The 25,242-nt window shown below is 40.9% G+C and overlaps 2 protein-coding genes across 2 annotated transcripts; one reads left to right on the top strand and one right to left on the bottom strand.

Annotated features, from left to right (window-relative positions):
• Window positions 1-9,231: 9,231 nt before the first annotated feature.
• Window positions 9,232-14,311, top strand: nefma (neurofilament medium chain a). The gene is made up of 3 exons (XM_067574829.1): window positions 9,232-10,388; window positions 11,259-11,383; window positions 11,515-14,311. Exons 1-3 carry the CDS (start codon window positions 9,330-9,332, stop codon window positions 13,421-13,423), a joined length of 3,093 nt encoding a protein of 1,030 aa, XP_067430930.1. The 5' UTR covers window positions 9,232-9,329; the 3' UTR covers window positions 13,424-14,311.
• A 3,074-nt stretch (window positions 14,312-17,385) lies between these two features.
• Window positions 17,386-21,514, bottom strand: nefla (neurofilament light chain a). Its single transcript, XM_067574750.1, has 4 exons — window positions 19,355-21,514; window positions 19,076-19,200; window positions 18,140-18,561; window positions 17,386-18,055 (listed from the first exon to the last, which is right to left on the bottom strand). The coding sequence occupies exons 1-4, from the start codon at window positions 20,393-20,395 to the stop codon at window positions 17,673-17,675; spliced, it is 1,971 nt and encodes a 656-aa protein (XP_067430851.1). The 5' UTR covers window positions 20,396-21,514; the 3' UTR covers window positions 17,386-17,672.
• Window positions 21,515-25,242: the final 3,728 nt, after the last annotated feature.

The following is a 25,242-nucleotide window of genomic DNA, read 5'->3' as shown; positions in this document are numbered from 1 at the left end:
GGGCTTGTTTCAAAAAGTAACCCTCCTATAAGAACAGCCTGATTTTATGAAAGGAGATGAAGATCACAGAGAGGACACTGGTGAAATAATTAAATAGGGGTCCCACAGTGGTCATCCTGAGTGGGGTAATTCAGTTAAATCTGCTTGGGTTCCGCTGATCATTCACTTCATCCTCTAGATGAGAAAAGCTGCTGACTTTAGCTTTAAATACTTTAAGACTCATTGTGAGGCAAGACCTTTTCAGCATGTGAAAGAGACAGAAAGAAAGAAAAAGACACTGATCTAATTCTGCTCTGTCTGTGTTGTGTGTACATGTAGAATATGACACATAGACATGATATGAAAGTGTTTGCATGTTCAACGCACTACAGGATCATTTTGTTCTAAGTGACCCTAAAGAACAGCAGCGGCAGCATAATGCAGGATCTCCCCCCTCAGACATCAGGTCACTTTATTTGCCAAGTACAACATTTGTAAATGAATTTGTCTCGATGACATTGGTGTAGGGACATATGGACAGCTTACACCGCCACGCAATACATGCTGACACGCATGGTTCAGGGACAACAAGGGTTCACATAGCAAGGAACAGAACACTGCAAATGTGCTGGAGGCAGTAGAAAAAGCTTTCTATACAGTACAGACTGAATATATATAAGCATTGTTGTTATTCTAAAACCATTACTACCTTACCAAGATAAACAACAGTAAAACAATTTTACCAAAAAATGTTACGATGGCATTAATCTGAATCAAATTAGATATTGGAAACACAATGTACTGTAGGTGCCTGGAATGAGTAATTTAGTAGGTTTTAAGTACTTGGATTGCAGGGCAGATGTTCAACATTGTGCAAAGTTCCTATATTTGTCCACTCTTGTTTAAAGCATGTGTTTAAATCATAAATACAGGATTCTTGCACTGGTTTTCCTCTTCACTTGTGCAACCCCACAGGCTTGCTGAAAAACAAAACGAAATACATCAAACGTGGTAATGTTGTTATTTTTATACACTTATGATGTCAGATGTCTATGTTAAACATGGTCAAAACTTGAGGTGAACGTATGTAAAAATGGTACCTGCAAGTTAAAAGCCAGGGCTTCAGCCTGCTCTGAATGCTTAGTTTGTAATGTTACCTCTACTTCTTCCTTGTGATGACATCACAGGGTAGATAGAAATGTGGGTGAGAGTTGGAGAGAGGAGTGCTGTGAAGAGTTTGTTGTGTTGGAGTACATAAAGTGCAGCTTAGTGTTACCTAAATTATTTGCATGGCTGAATAAATAGTTGATTATTTAGCTGTCTTCCTGCAATAACTCAACTCTTGTGAGATTTCCTTGAGTGAGAAACGATAACAAACTGACCGCATCAAGCAAAACATTAATAAAAAAGTTTTATTTTTCTGTAGGGATCCTTTCAGACAATTATGATTACAATCTGAGACAGGAGCAAAAACGGCCTGTTTCAGACAGAGGGCCAGAGTTTTTTGAACCGTAAATCATGCAAAGATATTCCAGCAGAGCCTCAGAATATAAATATAGTCCTGGAAATGTGCATGATATGCCCCCTTTAAAAAAGACATACCATGGGTATAATATGTTTTAGCTCATTATACCAATTTGCGAAGCTTACCACATGTTTGTAAATTGACTCCTTACCTTCTATGCAGTCCCTGGTTTACATTCATACATACATTAATACAATCTATATATTTTTTTACTTTTTGTCAAAGTTGCTATGTCATTGATGCAGGTATGAGCACAGCCTGTTTTAAAAACCCTTAGTAAGAGTTTTGCTCCAGCACTTAGGTGACGACCAAATTCAAGTGATTTTTTTTTTTCAACAATGTTCATGTTTGCTCGCTTATCTTGTGAATTTGGTTTTCAGATAACATACTGTAGCTCATCAGTGCTTCCTGGCAGCTAAGTCTCAGTTCTTTAAAATTGAAATGGTAAGTTTGAGACTGTAACCAAAGAATAAGTAGATAACAGCAACTATTTTTCCTTTATAACTAACTTAATTAAGTATCAGAACTCTGCAACTTTACTTCCATATAGTAATGAACTATAATCATAAAGAAAACAAATATTAATAGAGACATTTACAATATGAAGAACAAAGTTAGTTCTGAAGCTGCCATATACTGCACCTAAAGATGAAGGTCAATGTCATATTAACCGTACTGTTAGCTGCTGTGTGATCAGGTGTAGAGGATGGAGTGTCTAGAATGCATAAAAAGCTCTCAGGATAACTGATGGCAATGTGACTGGAGGTAAGAGCATATTATCATAATGCATAGCATGAGTAAGCGGTCTGATTATCAGGCTAGATGCTAAATCATTTATCTGTTGCAGAAAAAGCCACATTATGTGCAAACAACAGCATAAATCATTGATTAATCAACACAAAATGAATATTTCCTTTCATCACTGGAACACAAGGAAACAAGTTTAGTGGAATATAAAGTGTGTGTGCACTTGTGTGTGTGTGATTTAAATTGCTTTTGCGTTCACTAAGGGATTTATACCAAACCCCCCACTTTATTTGTCATATATTTTGTTGCATAACTTCATTAAAAGGTGACAGACTGAAAGTAATGTTGATGTTTCATTGAAAGCTTGATGACTCCCCCGAAGTGAAAGATATAACATGTTATTTTCAGCTTGCTTCTCAAAACTTAATAGAGGGGCAAGTGTGTGTTTCTGTCTTGAATCACGGTCTTATTTTTCAAAATTCTGTCATTATTTATTTGCGTGAATGGATTATACGTGAGTGCAGAAATTACTTACTCTGAGGACAAATTATCTGCCGGGCTCAAAACAAGTTCAATTTACTGGTAGCTGCTTTGTGTGTGTGTGTATTGTGTCATAATGGATGTGTTTGAGTGTGTGTGTGTGTGGTGACATAACAATTTCTTGGATTTTTGCCAGGCCTTTTCCCTGTATGAGTAGAATGTGGAGCAGTTTTATTTCTGTGGTTTCTTAGCTGTCCACAGAGGATCACCTACGAGAAAAGACGCTGCATCTGCCCGATCTACATACGCTGCTAGAAAGAGAGGGAGAGAGCGAGAGCTACTGATGCATTGCAGATAAACTGCAGATCCTAGTGTAACCCCTCCCTTTCTCCTCGCCTTTGCACCCCCCCACCCCTCACACCCCCCCAACTCTTGTTGCTCATTTTTACCCTGCCACTATACAGTAAATGACATCATCACTGCCTCCAGACCTCCCACTAACATCACCCCATACAGCGATCTACAGCCTGTCACACCCTGCTTAGCTCACCATCTGATCCTCTTAACCTTACACCTCTCACCCATCCATCTCAAGAATGAATACGGCTTTGACCTTTGCGGAACACTGCATTCGAAAGTCTTAAATTCCGTTACAAACGTAGGATTGTTTAACAAATCTGTAATGAATTGCTCATTTCTGCTAACAATTTCTGTGCTATGTAAATACAGTAATCCTGGTCTTTTTAAATGTGAATTGTTTGCATTATCTGACAAGCATTCTAGATGTCTTTAACAAAACTTTATACGCATTTTCCCAAGATTCAGCCAGACATATTTGGTATCTTCAGAAACTTTAGTATCTCCACTAGAATTTAGAATAAACATCTGCAAGTTTTAACAAAGTTTGGCTGCACAGCATGAGTTTGTAATGACTGACCCACCAGCAGGCAAGTCAGGTTTCAGCAGTTGAAAGAGTGAATGACAGCAATCTCACTGAAAGTCTCTGCAGGTTCATTGCCACATGCTTGTACAACAAATTTTTCTTTCGCCCCAAAAGAGAACCCATGTATAGATTTTCTTGGCCAATATGTGCTTTGGCACAGCTGAAATCCTCTGGGAAAAAATGTTAATCAATATATGACAAACCTTGAATGGGAGCTGAATATGCAATAACTTAAATCCTCCAGTGTTAAGGCTCTGAAGTGCACACACATGCACAAACACATGTGCACACTGAGGCAAATGAGGAAAGTATTTGATGTAGGAAACTGTTTGTTGTTATTTTCATGACTTGGAATGAGAATCGATAAAATGGTGTGAAAATCGCAGATGAAGGTGGGATAGCTGAAAACGTTTGGTGAATGAAGCATAGTGTGCTGGAGAAGAGTTGTGGGACGTGATTTAATTTTAATCGAAATCTCTCAAACAAAAAATAAAAAATTGATCATTTAGAATAATGTCACTGACTATAGAGACTTAAATGAATAAATCAAATGACTTAAATTACTAACTATGTCTTTAATATTTGATGAGAAACAGGGATCTTATACTGCCTCAGGTCTAATGCTGCATCAGGACATTAGTTACCACCTTGGTACCCGATATGTTTATGTACTGTATCCTGTGAAGGACACCTAAGTGCCAAGTACTTTGTGGTTAACTGCAGGTAAACGATGCCACATGTAGCAGATGGATGTTGGTGTTGTACAGAGCGGAAAAGCAATAATGTTATCACAGTGAACAAGAGAACACAACCGTTATAGTGAGTGGGCAGGTGTGAGCCAGACAGGGTAACGGAGAAGGAGACAGAGATGAGAAGGTGGGTGGGTGGTTGGGGGGTACAGAGGGGAGGGAAGAAAGAAGTCCGGGGGGAGCTGAGAACAGATGGAGGGGGAAGTAGTATGTGATTGTGACATAGTAAATTGGATGACAGAAAGAAAGACAACAGCAGCAGTGTTCTGAGCAGCTCAGTATTTATGACTGTGTGTGTGTCGAGTCACGCCGTCAAGCCACCTGCATTGGCGCAAAACTGTCCTCTATGTCTTCTTCAACCTATGCTGTTTCATGAAATACACTATACTGTATTGCCAGAGAGTATGTAGACATTTCTGGCTTTAAGCTTTTATGTGTTTTTGTTTTGGGGCTGTTTTTCATGTTTTTAGACCAAACTAAGGGAAACCTTAATGTTACAGCATATAGTCATATTTTGAGGCAACAGTTTAGTGAAGGCCCGCTCCTGTTTCAACTCCAAACAGTACAAATAAATGGTTTCCCAAGTTTGGTGTGGAAGAACTTGACTCGTCTGCACAGAGTTCAACCCCATCCAACACCTTTGGGATGAAATGGAACGCTGACTGCAAGCCAGACCTTATTACCCAGTGTCAGTGGATGACCTCAATGCTTTTATGTCTAAATGGGAGCAAATCCCTGCAGCCAGATTTCAAAATCTTGTGGAAAACCTTGCCAGAAGAGTGGTACCAGCATATTAATGCCTATCAGTTTTGGAATGACATGTCTAACAATCATGGGTATCTGCATACTTTTGGACATGTGGTTTATCATAAAAAAAAGTCTACACGTTTCTCTTGTGCTAAAACAGGTTTCCATCAGATGTTATCTCCAACAGTTCATGTGTCCTTGGTGAGAAATCTGATTTACTGAAAATGTAAATATGTGCGTACATTCATATACTGGAACTACATTATTTTCATTTCAGCTACTTCATCATGTGCATGTGAAATCTATGTTAGATATGTAGCAATTGCAGTATTGACATCACCATGACATGGATCATTAATCTTCTGGCCTCACACACCTGCACATGCACACATACACAAGTTGTAAGCCTTTGAGGTGCTGCTGGAAGCAGTGGGCCGAGCATTATCAACGTAAATCTTAATGAGGGTCTCAGTGTTTGCCTCTCCCTCTATCTTAATGTCCTTCTTCCTCTCCACTGGCTCATGACCTTCTCTTTTTATCCTCATGAATAAATTAGAAACAGAAGTGCAACAAGCCACCATGTTAGTTGCATGACACATCACAACAGTGTTGTATTAAGTAGTATTCAACTCTTTTACTTGAGTTGCAACACCACAATGTTTAAATACTTACAAGCAAAAACTCATGCAAAACCTTACTTATGTAATGTTAACAATTAAGAATTATCAACAAAATGTATGTACCCTAAGTTTTGTCATATCATACAAATCATTTTATTAAAACATTTACAATTATCCTGTAAGTATTACTTGTGGTCAGAGTACTATGCAGGTCCATAGTTACCATCAAGGACACTGAGGTCATGTCTTCTGTAGTTTTTCCCATGGTATTTAGGAGTTTTAGCAGTATGGCAGGAGTTTACATTCTGCAATCAAAAATTACACATGATGAGTATTTGGCTGCATCCAGTATGGAGTACTGGAGTATATTTGATTTTAACTGGTCTGAAGCCAACAAAATGAACAACAAATTATTTCACTTTTTTCCTAACAGGATGGTATTAAAAACCTCAAATAAAACCTCAGTATTTCTGAAATCCAGGCTATGGCCCTGATAATATTGGCTGCCTCTGCCTTTGTGTCTGTCAGTTGATTGATTATCAAAGAATGCTTTGTGTAGTGTATGCTTCATTTGTCATATTAATGCTTTCTACCAAACATTGCAACACTATATGTGTAACTCAACTGTATATCAGCCAAATTAAAGGTCATGCTGTCCTTGTATTCTCTGTATCAGCATATAATAACAATATACCTCTGCACTACAGTATGTCACCTAAAGATGCTTGTGTGTTGACCTCATTCAAAGGTGAATGCACTCTTTATACATTCTAACACTGTGGTCTGGTCTCTGCACATTGGAGGCCGAGGACAGACTGGGGCTGCCTGGGATGGGCTTGTCTGCTTGCTAGAGCCTGCTTCTGCTGCAGTGCCATTTGAAAACACTCCAAGCCTTCTGCAGTGCGCTGGTGCCCAGAACTTATGTTGAATGACTCCCCTGTTTTTGCCCAACCCATACACCCTCACTCCATCGTGTACATCACACCACTGCTGCCCTAGTAGGGCATCTAAAAGCACCTCGAGGTTCCGAATGAACAGTCCAGCAATGAAATATATGTGTCTGATATCCTGCAGGTAGCAAGAGGGCCTGGACAGAGAGAGTCATGGAGCAAGGGTCAAGGACACTGTAACGTCAGCATGCAAGGAGACTGTGGGTGCGGCTCCTGATGTATTATCATTTACAATACATATTAGTGCTTAAAATAGATAGACGTGCACACAAAGTAGGAGAAAGTTATTGTGATTGTCTCTCTCTTCCTCCCTCTCTGTCTAGCTCTCATTCTGTTTCTCTCTCTGTCTGCCTTTCTGTCTCTGGAGCAATCTAAAATTGGCCATGCTTGATGCATTAGTTCTGCTTGACTAAAGCTTGCAGTGGAAAGCCAATGAGGGCGGCAAGAAAATGTAGACAGGTGATTAATGGCAAGTGCCTAATTCAGTGTCATAAAAAGAATAAGTTTTCTACTCACATTCTAGACAAACAACAAGCAAAATTTCAAAGGTGTCACCTTGGAATCAAATCTTAAATATTGAAATAATATCTTAAGGGTTTATGTTTTTGCAGGAATGTAATCTAGAGTGCAAAAATAGCCATAATCACCACATATGCAATTGTGTCTTGATCAATTGCTGTATGTATTCATGTGGCAGGACCTACAGTGTGGCTGCACCTGCAGGGGAGTGTAAAAATAATTTTGACAGAATTAAATACATTAAATAATGGATCCTCAAAAAAACACCAATGCAGCTGTTTTTGGTGCATTACCTCCAAAAAAATGGTAATCGTTTTTTTGCATTGACAGTAGTGACCTGAGATTAGAGTGAAGCATCAAGACTGATAGCAGATCAATAGCCTGTCCGTGAGGTCGAGCCACCAGACCGGCAGCCCAACCTGACGCTTCACTGTTCGGAGGGAAATGTCTCAGCAAATGGGTGGACATCCTACAAATCCCATGTGGCTTTGCACCCAGTGAGATACTCCTCCCAGAAGGAAAGTATGTGTCTGTGCGGTGTGCAACTTTTAACACCATACACTATAGATACACAGTTGTATATAATGGGAAAGTGTTTTTAAAAATCCATGTATCAAACTGCTTATGTGTTCCCATAAACAAGAGAATGTAACAGAAAATGTCCAAGTATTACAATACTGTAGGTGAAAACATCTACATGTAGACTGTACGAATTACTGATTACTGAAATTATAGTTTGGTTTTCAAGATGTTTAAGCTAGATACCTATAGACTGCTGCTGGACTACATTTGACCCTTTTATGTTGCACTGACATGATCTAAAATCAATAAATTACCACAATTAAATTAAATTCTAGACATAAAATGATTCTAGCACACTGTGCAATGAGATGGCAAATTCACCAGACATGTTAGTTGAGTTTCACAATGCATCTTAGCATCTTTCTTCAGTAGTCTGTTGTTAAGTAAAGACATAGGATATTCCTATAAGCACATTTTCTTTAAAGGCAGGGAAATCAATGAATGTGATACATTAAACTTAAATTTTTAATTCAACTTTTATGTTCAATATATTATACCTGTCAGTATGTTAATGTAAGTATACATTTTTTCCACTTTAAAACTTAAACTAAATTCCTTAGTGCAGTGTGATCCTGCCAATAAGTAAAATTGTGACACACAGAATCACAGTAACACTAATTTGAGATAACTGCCAACTCTAATTTAAGATAAACATGAATAACCTACTTTACTTCCTGCAGACACTTATATTCTGTCACTTTGATGTCTACGGCACGATGGAGGAAATAATAATATTAATACAATTAATAAATATTGCTATTACTGAAATAGTTGTTACCGAAAAGTTCAACTGACAAAGCAAGCAGGCAAAGTCGCCACATTCCTTGGAAGACTTTGTGTCAGCAATATTCAGCAGATTCACTGTCATTGTATGGTCGTTCTTCAAGTTGTTACATTCATAGTTCACTTCAATAAGCTGTAATAAAAAACTGCTGTCATTGTATCACATTGGAAACAACACTGATTTATGTTCTACTGGTCGCTGTCCGCGGTGCTGAAATGACAGCAGCATGTCTGCACTGACTGCTTCATAAGATCAGTCGCTTCAGATTAATATCTTGATTGTATGATTCATAATGATGAATTTAAACTGTGATTCAAACAGATTCTTACTCTTAAATCGGAGATTTTTCAATCCGTCTATGTGCTTGTAAGAGTGCATAGAGTTCAGGCATAAACTTAAGCATCTATCTACCTACACGCGCGCAGCTCCTCCAGCCCACGTGGTTCAGACTGAACGGGAATCCGGACCATTAGCAGACGGCCTGGGGGTGATGCTCCCTCCCCTCCCTTCCATCAATGGATGAAAAAAACTGCTTGGACTTGCCTTCTTAGACGGAGCCTCGGGTATAAAAGGGGCAGACCGACGAGTGAGAGGCATACACTCCTCACCTGCACTCATACTCATACACCACATAGACACTCACCACTCCTCCACCTCCTGCACCGTCCCACTTCATTCCTGCGCACATCCCCTCGTCTGGCCGGATGAGTTACCCGGTGGACACGATAGGGAGTCCCTTCCGGAGAGTTATGGATTCTAGGACAACCGGCTACGGCTACAGCCGCTCCAGCGGCACCACCTCCAGCGGCTTTCGCTCCCAGTCTTGGTCCCGGGCAAGCCCTGGCTCCACCATGACCACATCTTACAAGAGGACCGTGAATGTGCCGGTGTCCCGAGCATACAGCTCTACGGTGCTCAGCTCCGCCGACAGCGTTGATTATAATCAAACCTCCATCCTGAACGGAGACTACAAGCGATCTAATGAGAAAGAGCAACTTCAAGGGCTCAACGACCGGTTTGTTGTTTACATTGACAAGGTGCACTACCTGGAGCAGCAGAACAAACAGATCGAGGATGAGATCCAGGCACTGCGGCAGAAGCAGGTGTCTCGCTCCCAGCTGGGCGATCTCTATGACCAGGAGCTGCAGGAGCTGCGCTCCATGCTGGAGCAAATCCATCATGAGAAGGCGCAAATTCAGCTCGACACCGACCATATCGACGATGACATCCAGCGGCTCAGGGACCGCTTTGACGAAGAAGCCCGCATCCGAGAGGAGACGGAGGCCATCATCCGTGTCCTGAAGAAGAACACCGGCGACTCGGAGTTGGTGAAGTCTGAGTTGGAGAAGAAAGTTCAGTCGCTGCAGGATGAGATCGCCTTCATCCGCAACAACCATGAGGAGGAGGTGAGCGACCTTATCGCCCAGATTCAGGCGTCTCAGGTGACCGTGGAGAGGAAAGACCTCCAGAAGGCAGACATCACCGAGGCGCTCCGGGAGATCCGCTGCGAGCTGGAGGGCCACTCCAACCAGAACCTGCAGCAGGTAGAGAACTGGTTCATGTGCCGCTACGCCAAGCTCACCGAGGCTGCTGAGCAGAACAAAGACGCCATAAAGTCCGCCCGTGATGAGATATCAGACTACCGCCGCCAGCTGCAATCCAAGACGGTCGAGTTGGAGTCCGTCCGCGGGACAAGAGACTCACTCGAGAGGCAGCTGAATGACATCGAGGACCGCCACAACAGCGACCTGGCCAGCCTGCAGGTAGGAAAACAGTTCCTTATGCTACTTCTTTTAAGTTTTAAGTTTTAAAAAATGTTCTTGTGTTTGTTTAAAATTTAATATTTGGGGTTATGTTGCTACACCAATGATAAATATACCAATTAAATTGATTTGCTTATGCTTCTATGCATATTTCATATTTTAATATCTTAATGACGCAGTTTTTATTTGAAGGACGTAAAAATGTTAATATTCCCCAATAACAGTAAAACGAATTATGTTTTCATATCTATATCATGGCTTGTGCTTAAACATTTTCTGCTGCGTAATGATTCCTGTGTGCGCATTATTGTGCTTACAAGTACTCAGCAAAGACTTTCTTTACAAGCTTGAGAGATTTACAAGTGTCAGGAAATAGTTAAAGGGGAACACTGCAGCAGACTCTCTCTCTCTCTCCATCTCTTGCTGAGTCAGAGGCACGGGTCGATGCCTTCATTGGCTCTGTCCTTGCATCACACCATAGAGATTTTGGGACGAGAGGGAGGGGGTGGGTGGGGGTGTATTGAACAAGTGTGGAGGCTGCCCTTGAAAAAGAGGCATTCAACAGCTCTAGAATACTGTATTGCGTCAGAATATATTAGAGCAACAGCCTTTGGTGCACAGACTCTACAGAGTTTACCAAATGTGCACAGACAATAAACGAGGGATAAATTAACATGGATTCTCTTTCATTTCAGTGTGATTAACTAAAAAAAGGTTTTGAAAGTGAGTAATCCAACAGAAATAGAAAAGTACCTCACACAGGGCTGGACAGGGATTTTGAAAACTGCATAAAAGAGAATTTATCTTTGCTCTGTACATAGTTTTATTGTCCCTAATCAGCCCTGTATTGTGTTTGCTGTGTTTCTCCAGGAGACAATTCACCAGCTGGATAATGAGCTCAAGAGCACCAAATGGGAGATGGCACGTCACCTGCGTGAGTACCAGGACCTGCTCAATGTCAAGATGGCCTTGGACATCGAGATTGCTGCATACAGGTATAAAGAAATGTTTATTTGAAAAGTAATTTAGAATGAATATTTACAGTTGTTTTACAGAATTTTACATACATTTTCCATACCAAAAGTGAGTTTTAAATGCTTAATGTACACATTCATTGTCCCATCAGGAAACTCCTAGAGGGTGAAGAGACCCACTTCAGCACTTTCCCTTATCGCCAGCCAGTCCCCTCCCCCAAAATCTCTAAGCCTAAATCAGACACTCCCAAGCTGAAGGTGCAGCACAAGTTTGTGGAGGAGATCATCGAGGAGACAAGGGTTGAGGATGAGAAGACAGAAGACATTGATAAGGACCTGGAAGAGATAGCACAAGAGCTGTCTGCCACACTTGGAAAGGGAGTAGAGGAGGCAGAGGAAGAGGAGGGTGAAGAGGCAGGAGAGGATGCAGGAGAAGGTGAGGCAGAAGAAGGTGAGGGTGAGGCTGAGGAGGAGGAGGAAGTTGTAGCCGCCACTGAAGCCAAAGTTAGCGCTAGCGCGCCTACTAAGGAGGAAGAGGAGGATGAAAAAGACGAAGAGGAAGAAGGGGAGGGAGAAGCAGGTGAGGAGGGAGAGAAGGAAGAAGAAGCTGAGGGAGAGGCAGAAGATGAGGGAGAAAAGGGGGATGATGCAGAGGCAGGTGATGAAGATGAGGGAGAAGAGGGAGGAGAGGAGGAGGAAGTTGAAGAAACTGTACTGTGCTCCAAAGCTCCAGAGTCTAAAGCCTCTCCTGACAAAGAGAAGGCCGAAGACAAAGAGGCTAGTGTAGAGGAGGAGGCTGCAGAGGAAGCTGCTGCTGAAGAGGAGGGTGGTGATCAGGCTGATGCTGAGAAAGAGGAAAAAGAGGATACAGACAAAGACAAAAAGGAAGATAGCGAAAAAGATGAGAAGAAAGTAACAGATGAGAAAGTCGACGACAAATCAGAAGAAGTTGTAGCTAAGACAGAGGCTCCCAAAACAGAAGCTGCAAAGCCTGAGGCCAAGAAGGAAGAGGCTGCCAAAACAGAGGCATCAAAACCTGAATCTCCCAAGTCTGAATCCCCAAAGCTTGGCTCCCCCAAGTCTGAATCCCCTAAACCTCAGTCTCCTAAATCTGAATCTCCCAGACCCGCATCTCCCAAGTCTGAATCCCCTAAACCTCAGTCTCCTAAATCTGAATCTCCCAGGCCCGCATCTCCCAAGTCTGAATCCCCTAAACCTCAGTCTCCTAAATCTGAATCCCCCAGGCCAGCATCTCCCAAGTCTGAATCCCCTAAACCTCAGTCTCCCAAATCTGAATCTCCCAGGCCCGCATCTCCCAAGTCTGAATCCCCTAAACCTCAGTCTCCCAAATCTGAATCTCCCAGGCCCGCATCTCCCAAGTCTGAATCCCCTAAACCCCAGTCTCCTAAATCTGAATCTCCCAGGCCCGCATCTCCCAAGTCTGAATCCCCTAAACCCCAGTCTCCTAAATCTGAATCTCCCAGGCCTGCATCTCCCAAGTCTTTGTCACCTAAACCTCAGTCTCCTAAATCTGAATCTCCAAAGCTTGCATCTCCTAAATCTGAGTCCCCCAAGGCTGGATCCCCAAAACCTAGCTCTCCAAAAGCCGAGTCCCCTAAGTCAGAATCCCCTAAACCCGAATCTCCAAAAGCTGAATCCCCAAAGACTGAGACCGCCAAGCCCGAGGCTCCTAAAGCTGCTGAGGAGAAAAAGAGCGACTCAACAGAAGACAAGAAGGTTGAAAAGATAGATGTTGCCATGAATGGTGACATAGACAAGAGCAGCCCAGAGGAGAAGGAGAAGGACGAGGACAAAGACGTGATCGCTAACGGCGTAGATGAGAGCCCTGTCAAGGAGGACGGCAGCCAGAAAGTGGTGATCACCAAAACTGTGGAGACAATCACCACCGGAGAAGACGGATCCAAGCACGTCACCAAGTCCGTCACTGTGACCGAAACAGTGCAGGAGGTGGAGGAGACGCTGCAGGAGAAGATGGTCTCCACCAAGAAGCTGGAGAAGCACTCCACCCAGTCCATCAAGCAGGTGACTGAGAGCGACTGAGCAGAATCCTGCGAGGAGAAGAGGACACGAAGAGAAGCAATCAAACCAGAACTAAAATAACAAAGAAATCATACAGCTAGAGCGATGTAAAAAAAAGATAACCATTCTCGACCATACGAAACAAATCATAGAGAAAAGCCAAAACTTAAATGCTAAAAACTTCAAAAATGCATGTTGAGTGAAAGCTTTAAATGGGCTTCGCTGCAGACGCGGTCAGGAGCAAGCGATCGAGACATTTTATCCTTCTTTCTGCAGATTACTGGTGAGTTCATGTGCGGGAGGGTGGGGGTCTCTGCATGCTAGCTCAGGGGAGAGGAGTACTTTCCTCTCTTATCTGTATGTATGGTAGAAATACACTATAAAATGAGTGAATATTTAAAAGGAATACATGTAATGTGGTTGGGTGAGTGAGATAAATATTATTAAAGTAGAGCAGGTTTTTTGAGTTTAAGTAAAAGGGGTTGGGGGGTGGGTGGGTTGTCTACATAGACACATGCTCTACTGAAGTAGCCTTACTTGATATGTGAAGATACCGACTGAGCCAAAAAGAAACTCAACAAATACACAACATACAGGAAGAAAGAGACGGGGTAGTGATAAGATGAACACATGAACATATACATCCAGTATCTGAAGCAGTTAAAGCTTAACGAACCTGAAGAAACTCTTAGCCTTAAACATGCTTTTTATCAGTGTCTGTTATGTTTACCTGAGTGCAAATAAAAAAAACTGTAAATGCGCACATACATGCATTCTTGTATGCATAGGATGGACTTGAATTTAAATACAGAAATAAATGAGGTGCTACTGTTTGCAATCCCATGACTTTAATCATCATGAATTTCCCAGCAGTATTTGCTCAATAAATGTCATAATGAATCAAAAGAATTTTTGTCTCTTCTCATCTTTCATTGTGTTCTTTCAGGGTATGGTTTGCAATTGCATATACAGGTATCAAACATTACAAAGTAGTTGCCAGTTAAGTTTGTATGTAGCTAAACATCTCAGCAGCAAAGAGCTTTACAATTGGTGTCTGGTTGTAAAAATGTAAAATAAGATCTTATAACCTCATGTAGTTTAATTAAAGATCATTTTCAGACATGTATTAAGACATTTTAAAAATACTCTGCCTCTGCTTGGAACAAATAATGCTTGTCTGGTACAGTTTTTCCACAAAAAAAAAAAAATAATAATAAAAAAAAAAACATATTAAAATCCTTTAAATGGCATCTACACATTCTCCCTCATTAAACACTCCAGAATCTATAAATACTGTATATATTATATATATGTGTATTTCTATAATTTATCTTATATATCTATAACTATATTTAAAAGTTTAACTACTGAACACAAGATGTTCCTTACTTTAATGTAAAGTCAATTCTCGGTGTAGTGCACCGGAGGCTTCAAGTTTCCACACTGGCTTCCAAATTAGTCGTGATGTCACAGATCGTGCTCATAGGCCAAGCCCTTAAAATTGGATTTTCAATGAACACAGAGAAACTTTCCACTTTCAGCAGATGAATGTGACTAGTGTCAAACTCTGCACATACATCATACTGCACAGTGAAGCTCAAACATTCAACTGTAGGAACAAGAAGAAAAACTTTAAGATTTATGTGGTCAACTATTTTAACTAATACTTATTAAAAAATTACTTCGCTGATACCACTCTGTGGAGACAGCTGTTAATGAATATTAGAAATAAAAAAAAAAACAACAACAAAAAAAAACAAGTGTCCCCTTAATCTCCTTTGAAAATTCTTTAGAATTTTCCAAGAAGTTCTTAAAAAATATTTAGAATATTTACCATCTAAATTATATCATACAACAGCTCTTAAACAACAATCTTGCCAATAAAGTTATTAATAAATAGGAAGTTGTCCACCATGGATGTAACTTGGATGTAACATGGATCTAATTTAATTTAGAAAGCTCCAGAATTTCCTTCAGTTTCATGCCATTAATCATTTTTAGTGAATATGTAATGTTGGACTAACCACGGTGATAAGCTTTGATGTTTAAAAGGATGGACATGATTTATTTCTCAGCCATCTGTTAATGTAGTGCTTAAAGATATTTCTTCCACCTTTAAATTTCATGTGCTGCTGAACTAGTTTGTCTCAAGATTTTAAATATGTGGCATGTGTTTGTTTGCTGTCAACAGCAGAGTGATGACAGATGTTATTGCAGAGAGGCTGGGTGCAGAAATAAAACTGAAATCAAATAAATGTTTGTTTTTTTTACCCACCATGAAGACTATTTGTTTCATACCTGATAAAGAGAGGCTGCTGCTGCAGACTGTTTACAGTTAATGCCTACTCAAGGGAGTAAAATAATAGAGCAGCTGCTGGGTGATGTCAGGTGTCAGAGGATAATGTGCATCAGTGTGAATTTGTGTGTGGATGGCTTCTTATTACATTAGTAGAGATTACAGGTTGTGAAACAAAATGTAAACTTTAACTCCTGGTTTCTCTGTCAAAGTAGTAATGTGTTGTTGTTTCTTCATCTAAAAATGAAGGTCATTAGCAAAATCAATATGTTAAAGATCACTCAATATCAGGATATCACCCAATTAGTTTCAGTGGGAGCTGGTTTCACATGGAATAATGAAAAACAGGAGACATGTTCACATCGGAGTGGTCCTCATCATTTCTATTACAGGCGTTTGTCAGTAAAAGCATGCAAGCAACTACAGTTTCTAGTGGCATACTTGTAGCTACTCTGTGTGAGAATGTAAGCCTTTATCTTTCATTTTGCCTCAGTTTGGGTACATTAAAACCTAAGCAGAAGCTATTTTTATGTGAGCTTGGCCTCCTGATACCCAAAAGGTTGCTGGTTTGACTTCTCGTACTTGTTTTATGGTCTTAATCAAGCACACCTGGAGGATTGTGGATGTTCTTGGGCTGTTCTCTGTTCCACCTTTCCCTCATCCTTCATGGTACTCTTAAAGTGAGACTGTGTAACTCTTGAAAGAAGAAAACTCTTTTCTTCCTCTTAAATTCATAAGCAGTAAACCGCACTACTTGCTCAATTCAATATTCAGGAGCTTTGCTGCTACAGTGACATGTGTGGCTTATGGTGGTTAATGTTAGCAAACATGCATACATACATTCATTTCATCTACATACATTTTGTCATGTAACTGATGTTACTGAGTCATTTCACTGACTTCTTGACTCTTGTTTACTTGTGCTATACTCAGGTTTCAGGGTCAAGTTAACATTATCCTGTAATTGCCACCTGTGGCCACAGTAACCGCTATTTAGCTAATTTTACACATGCACACTTTAATATAAAGTGACCAATAAAGTTTTAATCGAGGCCTAACGTTTGCTGAACAGTGTCCACTGTGGTCATAAGCCGGAAGTACAGTATAACACATTTAATTTCCCCTCATTCTCCAATTTTTTTTTTGAGTCAGTTAAGCTATCGTCCCAGAGCGAGTGGAATTGGCAGTAAACAACAAATATGTCCCCTGGTGAGGTTCAGAGTGTTTAATTCTTGTTTCACTTTTGTGATAAAACCTTTGTAACATGCTAAAACATAGTGTAATAGTTCATTTCCTCACATTACCCACCATGAGCTGCAGGTTGTACCAGACCAATTAAGGACAACCAGCCTATTAAACTGTGTAAGGGTGCATTTTATTGCTAGGAATTTGTTTGTTTTCTTTCAAAGCCAATATATTCTCACTTTAAATGCTGTAAAATAAATCTTGAAAGACAGCAGGGCTTATAATGTGATAGGCTACACAATAAATACTGAGCTAGCAGGATATTAATGATCTGAGAAGATTGTAGTTGTGACAGGTTGACTGAGAATCAAGTGGAGTTATTATTAGTCAGACATGCAAATCCTAAAGACTACTGCTGTGAATCTCTGGTCTTCATCTTAGGGATCAAGTTACATCAGTACTTTTTTATGGTTTCACAAACTCAAAACAAACGACCAACATGGTTTTAAGGAGTCTTTATTTAGCCACCAGACACTCACACATTCATTTTTGCATTGAGCAATTACACATAATACATTCAAGAAGGAAGCACCAAACCTTTATGGACTACTCTGGATATTGGCAAGCAAGCAGTTAACCTTGATTTGTTGCTGTAATTGGCTATTGGACTGTTTTCATTGAGCACCATGTCAACAAGCAGATTCGAGAGGATTGCGCTGATGCCTCTACTGGTTACTGGGTTGAGGTTTGTATGTGGACAGTCTTGACTGGTTTGCTGAGGCTACTGGCTTACTTTTTATCCTTTGTGTCTTCTTTGGTCTTTTCTTCTGCAGCTTCAGCTTTGGCTGCTTTTCCTTCATCTTTCTCCTTTTTGGCGTCAGCTTTGTCATCTGTTTTTGGAGCGGCTTTGTCATCTTTGTCGTCAGCTTTGTCTTCTTCCTTGGCATCGGTTTTATCGTCTGTCTCGTCACTCTTCTTTTCTTCTCCCTCCTCTTTTTTTTCTTCTTCCTCCTTGGCGTCCTCGTCTTTGTCATCAGCCTCTTCTGTTTTCTCCTCCTCTTGTGCTTCTTCTTCTTTCACTTCAGTCTCTTCTCCTTCTTCTTTGTCTTCTTTCTCCCCCTCATCTTCAGCTGCTTCTGTCACCTCTTCCTTTTGCTCCTCTTCATCACCTCCTGTATCAATAGATGGAATTTTTATTATTATCAGTCATTATGACCTGAATACTTACGGAATATAATCAAAAAAGATGCACTAACCCTCTTCTTCTCCCTCCTTAGCCTCTTCGTCTCCTTCCTTAGCCTCCTCTTCATCTTCTTTCTCTTTATCTCCCTCTTCCTCTTCTTCCTCCTCCTCCTCCTTCTTCTCCTCCGTCTCCTCTGCTGCCTCTTCTTCCTTCTCCTCTTCCTCTTCCTCCTTCACCTCCTCCTCCTCTTTCTCCTCCTCTTCCTTGGATGGAGTGGCCTCTGCTTGCTGGGCGTGGCTGGCAGAGATGATCCCCTCGGTGGTGCTGACGCTGGAGCTGAGGAGGCGTGATGTCATCAGGTAGGAGGCACCGGAGCTCAGGCTGGAGAGGAAGGGCCGGGCGAAGGAGGGCGCTGACAAACTGTGGCTATAGAGAGAGGACACTCCCCCACCCATTCCCACATTGAAGCGAGACTCCTCCCCTTCCAAGAGCTTCCTGCACAGGTTGAGCAGAGGACAGGTGATGAGTCATGCAGTAGATGGAAACTCTTTTTAAAAGCATAGTTTTTAAAATTGTCAATTAGCTTCCATTTATTTACACTCACGAAAGGGAAGCACATGTACTCCAGTTAGGCTCTAATGATGGCTTTATACAAGAATGTGTTGAATATAAAAGTGGCCAAATGAGGCTAGATCCTGCTCTTTTTTGATACATACTTAAACTATCCTAACAGCCTTTTCATGCATCAAAAACAATCTCACATAAAGTTTTGCCATACATTTTGCAGATATATCCACATAAAGAGAAAGATGAGAAATAGTAATGCACTTTATAATTTTATCTCCTAACAAATATTTTCAACTGAAAAAACCATGTGAATTACTTTTAAACCTATTCAAACTTGTATTTTGGAAATTAAGTATTTATGTACCACTTTAATATGCTTATAAAATCACAACTAACCGGAGCTGTCTTTTGATTTCTCAGCCTCCCTCTTGTTGCCACTCACCTGTATGCAGCAATCTCGATATCCAGAGCCATCTTGACGTTCAGAAGGTCCTGGTACTCCTTCAGGTAGCGTGCCATTTCCTGTTTGGTGCCCCTCAGCTCACCCTCCAACTCTCCAATTGTGTCCTAAATAGAAAGACAAAGTCAAGAATCTTTTATAAATCACAAAGACACATCTTTGTAACAGTATATAACATTCAACATGATGACATGAAAAGCTTTACTATCCCGAAATTTACATGCTAATCCTAAAAATCAAATGATCTGAACCACTGCTGACCTGCATAGCGGCTATCTCTGCACTCTGCTTCTCCTCCATCTCATGCAGCTGTTTCTCCAGGGACTCATTAAGGCCTCTGCATGCATCAATCTCCAGCAGGCGGGTCTGGAGCTGGCGTCGGTACTCTCCTGCTTCATCCTTTGAGCTCCTCACTGCGTCGGTGTGCTGGGCCACGGTTTCAGTCATGGAACCCACTTTCCCTCTGAACCACTCTTCAGCTGCCTGCATGTTCCTTGCTGCCAGCCTCTCATACTGGGACCGGATATCCCTGAGAGCCCCAGAGAGGTCCGGAGTGGCAGCCTCGGACTCTACGGCCACCTGGACACCCAGCTGAACTTGGGCCTGAAGCTCGGCCACTTCGCCCTCGTGAATCCTCTTGAGGAAGGCCAGCTCCTCAAGCAAGGTTTCCACACTCTTCTCCAGCTCGGCCTTAGCTAAGGCGGCCTGGTCAGCCTCACGACGGGCCTCCATCAGCCTGCTCTCAGCCTCCTCACGAGCCAGCACTTCCTCCTCATATCGACCCTGCAAGGCACTCAGGGTTTGTTCCAGTCGCTCTCTCTGTCCCAGGACAGCCTGCTGTTCGGCTCTGGCCTCATCCACAGCAGCTCTCAGGGAGCGGGCCTCTTGCTCGTACAGGGCTCTCAGGCGGGACGGCTCAGTGTGCCTCTGCCTCAGCAGCAGTAGTTCTGCCTCCAGTGCACGGTTCTGCTGCTCTAGGTCACGCACTCGTTCTATAAAGCCAGCAAAGCGGTCATTGAGGTCCTGCAGCTGGGAGCGCTCTTGGGTGCGTATGGTGCGGAAATCGGAGCTGATTTGGGCCGCCTGGCTGAGCTCCAGCTCCAGGGAGTGGGCTGGTGAGGAGGAGGAGAGCAGCACTCGGCCGGGAGTGGAGTACTGCAGACGAGAGGAGGACAGCGGGGAAGCATGGGAGGAGTAGACGGAATGGGTCCTCCCTCTGGTCACCACACGAGGGGGAGCCTCGACATACCAGCGTCTGTACGACGAGGTGGAGTAGTATGGGTCATATCCGATGCTACTCATGGCTGAGTGCTGGGAGGATAGGCTGCTCTCCCTCTCCTCTTTGTGTATGTGTGTGTGTGGAGGTGTATGCAGGGCTCAGGTTTAAGCCTCGACTGCTTGCTGCTGCAGCAGCCTGTGCTTTTATAGCAGGACAGTGATCTCTGACGCAAGCGCTTTCCCCAAACTCTGACAATGCAGGCTCGATAGGCTTACACTGCATTGGCAAGAAATATAACAGAGAGGAACCATGGGAATAAGTATGAGAAGAAAATGAGTTCAAGATAGAGAGAAGAAAAGACAGGGGAGAAGAGGTTGCAAAACTACATGTTATAAGGCTAAATGCATCTATTTGACTGGTTTTGACTTTGCCATGGATGGATGGATAGAAGAGTTCAACCAAGCCATGTTTTTTTTTATAAAATCACTTGCTATAAAACATGTTCATCACTGTGTGCCCTGCACTGCAACAAAATAATAAATACATACAAAACAAGACATCTAGCACATTATCAGCTTTAAAATAGAACCTGCACCTGGACCTTGACCATGATAAAGCATGATAAATTTTGTTAGGAGTTCAATATATATTATAGAGAGCTAAAACATGGTTTAAACATACTTGGATGTAAGCCGTGCTATTGTCACTGCAGGATAGGGGGGAGGGGGGGTGTCCTGATTTAACAGCCGTGACACAGCATCTCTCCCTCTGGTGGAGAGCAGAACTGCAGCAATGACCTCAAAAGACCTCTACTGATACATTTCAACCCAAACGAAAGGTAAAAGGGTCACATGGTGAAGACATACAATTTCAATAACAACAATTAGTGGAAATATGATGAATGCATTTTTCAAATTTCTTGGTCCATCAATAAGCTCAGCTGTTTACTATGGAATTGGTTAATTAGTAGTGTATATATGCAAGCTCAGTTTTTTTCTTTTTGTTAATAATGTTACTATAAATTCTCTAATTTGTCTTTTCTCTTTCTGTCTGCGCAAAAGGACTTTATGAAAAACTAGGTCATATATCATCTGAGCTCAGCTATATAGGGTGAAACAAAAAATGGCTGGTTTGTACATGTGTTGAATCTGGCTGTAGTTTTGTGTCAGCTTTTTATTTGTGATTAAATTTGTAAAGATAGAATTGCGATGTCTGTGCTGGTATCACTTGCCAGTGACGTTTACAGTGTTTAGTAAATGAAGGTATATAATATTGCCCTCATTATTTGAGGTGAGAGAAAGCAAGCATTATGATCCCTCATCAGAATATGAGATGTTCATATTATACTTTTAATTTGTTCAAAAAACATATTCTTAACTAAAGTACATATTTTTATCAGTGACAGAGGAGCTGATTTGCCTTTTGTAGGCTTGTACTTTAAATGCTTAAAAAGACAAACAGTCCCTCTCATCTGCAGCACAGACACTCTTGGCAGGTCAATTACACCCAGTTGCTGACATGCATTTTCTTTTCCTGTGTGACTGGTGAGGGTGTGTATATGTGCAGGTATGCAGTGGCTCAGTGAACGTTTATATTGGGAAATTCATCTTGCTTTCAAGCTGCATGCATAAATGAAATGTATTGCGGTGCTTTGCAGCAATATCTGCATGTGTGTATGTGTGTGTGGGGTGCAAGGTATGCAGTACTTACAAACAATGCTGCTTCCAAACAGAAGTGAGGCAGGCAGTGGGAGCTGCACGGACTCTGCTGCAGGCTGAGTCATCGTAACAGTTGTAATCACACGAACTCCCCTGTGTACACTTTTTCTCACCCTTACAGCAATTCACACCAGCATGATTTATGGCAGACATTTACAAGAACTAAGGAAATGAAACAGAATAGACCATTGACTTCTCTTCCCAAACAAATTAACTCATTTATGGTGCTGCTTTTTCCTGTTTTTCTATCTGTGATGCTACTATAAAAGCTCAGCTTTAGCCTAAGTACCAAATTATTACTGGTAACATCCCCAGCATCATGCAACTGACAAAAACAGTAACCTTGTAGTGGACAGCATCCATATTCCTACCCTTACAGCCTCTATACACAATCAACAAATGTTCTTTTACTGTTGTGTATGTACAAGCAGACACAGCACCTGTTACATGCCTCAGCACAGATAAGCCAAGTCTGACCACAGGACAATAAAACCCTAAGTGCCACTTTAAGCTTACATGTCGGCAGTTACAATGTTAATTTAAAATTAATGATGTAGAAGATCATTGATTCACTGGAACTGGTGCATAGTTGGTATTTGGTTGAATATCTTGCTTTCTGAGTTGTATTTATCATCTCTTTAAAGGCACAAACTGACAGATACACAGCCAGCACTGTAAAAAACTGTATTTTCACATCCACCAAATGCAGAAAAAAATACAGCAGTGACTATGATTTGTGTATCTGGAACACTAGTCCAATATTCACTCTTCATTTTAGCTCTGTCTTGGTTTCCGTCAACTACTGAAAAAATATCTTTTGCTGTTTTGCTGTTAGATGTTCAACCATAGCATGTTCAACAGCAATTCTGTAACTTTATCTGCTGTTTGGTGTTTGGCAGGTAGCGCACAGCTGTTTTTTTTTTTGCTGTAAATGGTGAGGTGAGTCTGGACAAAAACAACAAATGTGCTGTAAACCAAAACAATTAGTCAAAAGAGGCTAAAACACTCCACAGAACTGCAGATCTGGGTATTATTTCTTCATTATTTTGGCATTAAAAACTGCATCATTTTAATTTCATTAACATCAGTTAACTATCACTATTCACCATTCACATCCAGTGTTTTTCCTGCACCATCATCATTGTTAGTTCCTGTTTGATTCAATACAATAACCAAACCCCTTTTCATGAACACATGATGCAGGTTGGCATCATGCCTGGAGTTCCATTAATATATTTTTGGATTATTGTATTTTTCTTTTGTCTATATATAGATCGTAATTTCATTTGGACAGGAGACATTGACTGTAGATGACAGCTCAGCTTTGGCTCTGTGGCTTAGTTTCCAGGCTTAGTCAGCACTTTTATCTGTAAATCCTGTAAGTTTCAGAGCATTTCTACTTCCCAACATTCAGTTTCATCAGGGATACTGCACAATATTTAGCTTTGATTTTTTTTTTTAATCTCAGTGGTATACAATATTTTCCATAGTAGGCATTTCACAACTAAACATGCAACATTTTAATACTTTATCCATTAAATATAATACACTTGATCTTTTGGTTTGCAGTCATCCTCATGCTTATACTACATATACAACTCTTAAGACTAATGACATCACATGACTAAAATACACCTTTTATGAGATGCAAAGCTTCCTCAGTCTAACCTGATACAGTGTAACATGCTGCATGGTGCTTTTACATGTAATAATTTGTGTAAATGATACAAGAGCAACTCCTAGAGGTGATGGACAGAAATAACACTCTTTATAAAGCCCTCTGCCTGTTGAAGATTTAACATAGAGAGTTTATCATTTTTTGATAAGATATGCTGTTTTTCAGTATTATTTATTTTGATTTTTTAAACTAACAAATCTTTGTATGCTTCTTTTATGCATTATGCTATTTGTGTCTTTACCCTTATAGTGCCACCACCTGATATAAAGGGCAGATGAGGTTGTTTGGCACTGGAAACTTTTATAGGGGTGTTAATGAAGCAGGTCAGCAGGCAGGAGTATTTTTTTTAAAAAGTGATGCTTATTAACAAAAATGGCAAGACAAAAATGAATCCCGGGATTTTCAACAAAAATAACTAAAGCTGAGGCAGAACGAACAAATAAAATCTGCAGCCTCACAGCGAGCTGCCACCTACTCTCTTCCCTACTCCTTTTACCTGACCTTTTACCTTCTCAATCTCTAACCAAAACGTACTCAGGTTACCATAGGGTGAGCTAGACTTACAATGCTTTCAAAGCATATAGAACATCACTGATGTAGAATTTCTCTGTTACTGCTGACAATCACAACTTTCTGTGATCACACACGCACATCCATGAGTGCACCACATTATAGAGAATATCATTTACTACAGAGCAGTTATATCCTTCCTACCTCAATTTGACAGAGTCAAGTGACACACTGCTTAGTGGAGTTAATGCACAAAACTCTAAAAAAAAAAAGAAACATCATAGCAGGACTAGAGCCCTTCAACAAAATATAACACTGTGAAAGACAAATTACTCCACTGAAACTCATATTCTATTGTTTGTGTAACATGACTGATACATTAACAGAGACATTAGACTGAAATTGGTGATTTAATACACAAAACACTTCTAATGTTGGGAACCAGGGCCCAGTTAAGTAAAAGTACCAATACAGCGATGTAAAAATACTCCATTATAAGTAAAAGTCCTGCATGAAAAATCCTACTTAAGTAAAAGAACATAAGTATTGACAGAAAAATGTATTTATATATGACATCATTAGATTATTAATACTGAAGCATCAGTGTATAAGCAGCATGTTACTGTTGTTGCTGGAGGTGGAGCTAGTTAAAACTACGTTATATACAGTTAGCTAGTTTAGTCCAGTGGTTCCCAACCTAGGGGTCAGGCCCTTCCAAAGGGTCACCAGATAAATCTGAGGGGTCTTGAGATAATTAATGGGAGAGGAAAGAAGAAAAAACAGAGTCCTTATACTCCTGGTTTTTAGACTTTTTTTTTTCTTATCTTTGATTTTTGGTGAAATATTGGATCATTTGAACATTTATTGAAATTAAACCATGTGAGAATATTAATGTGAAGAATCAGTATTTAGTGGACCTGTTAAAAACTCATAGACATCTGAAATGTGACCCAGACTACACACTGCTTTTTGTGAGATGTAAAAAGTCAAAAAGGTTGGAAACCACTGGTTTCATCTTTAAAAA

The sequence above is a fragment of the Thunnus thynnus genome, chromosome 19 (genome assembly GCF_963924715.1).
Source record: "Thunnus thynnus chromosome 19, fThuThy2.1, whole genome shotgun sequence".
NCBI lineage: Eukaryota > Metazoa > Chordata > Actinopteri > Scombriformes > Scombridae > Thunnus > Thunnus thynnus.
Note: the sequence above shows the minus strand (reverse complement) of the source record. Positions and strands in the feature narration are given on the sequence as shown.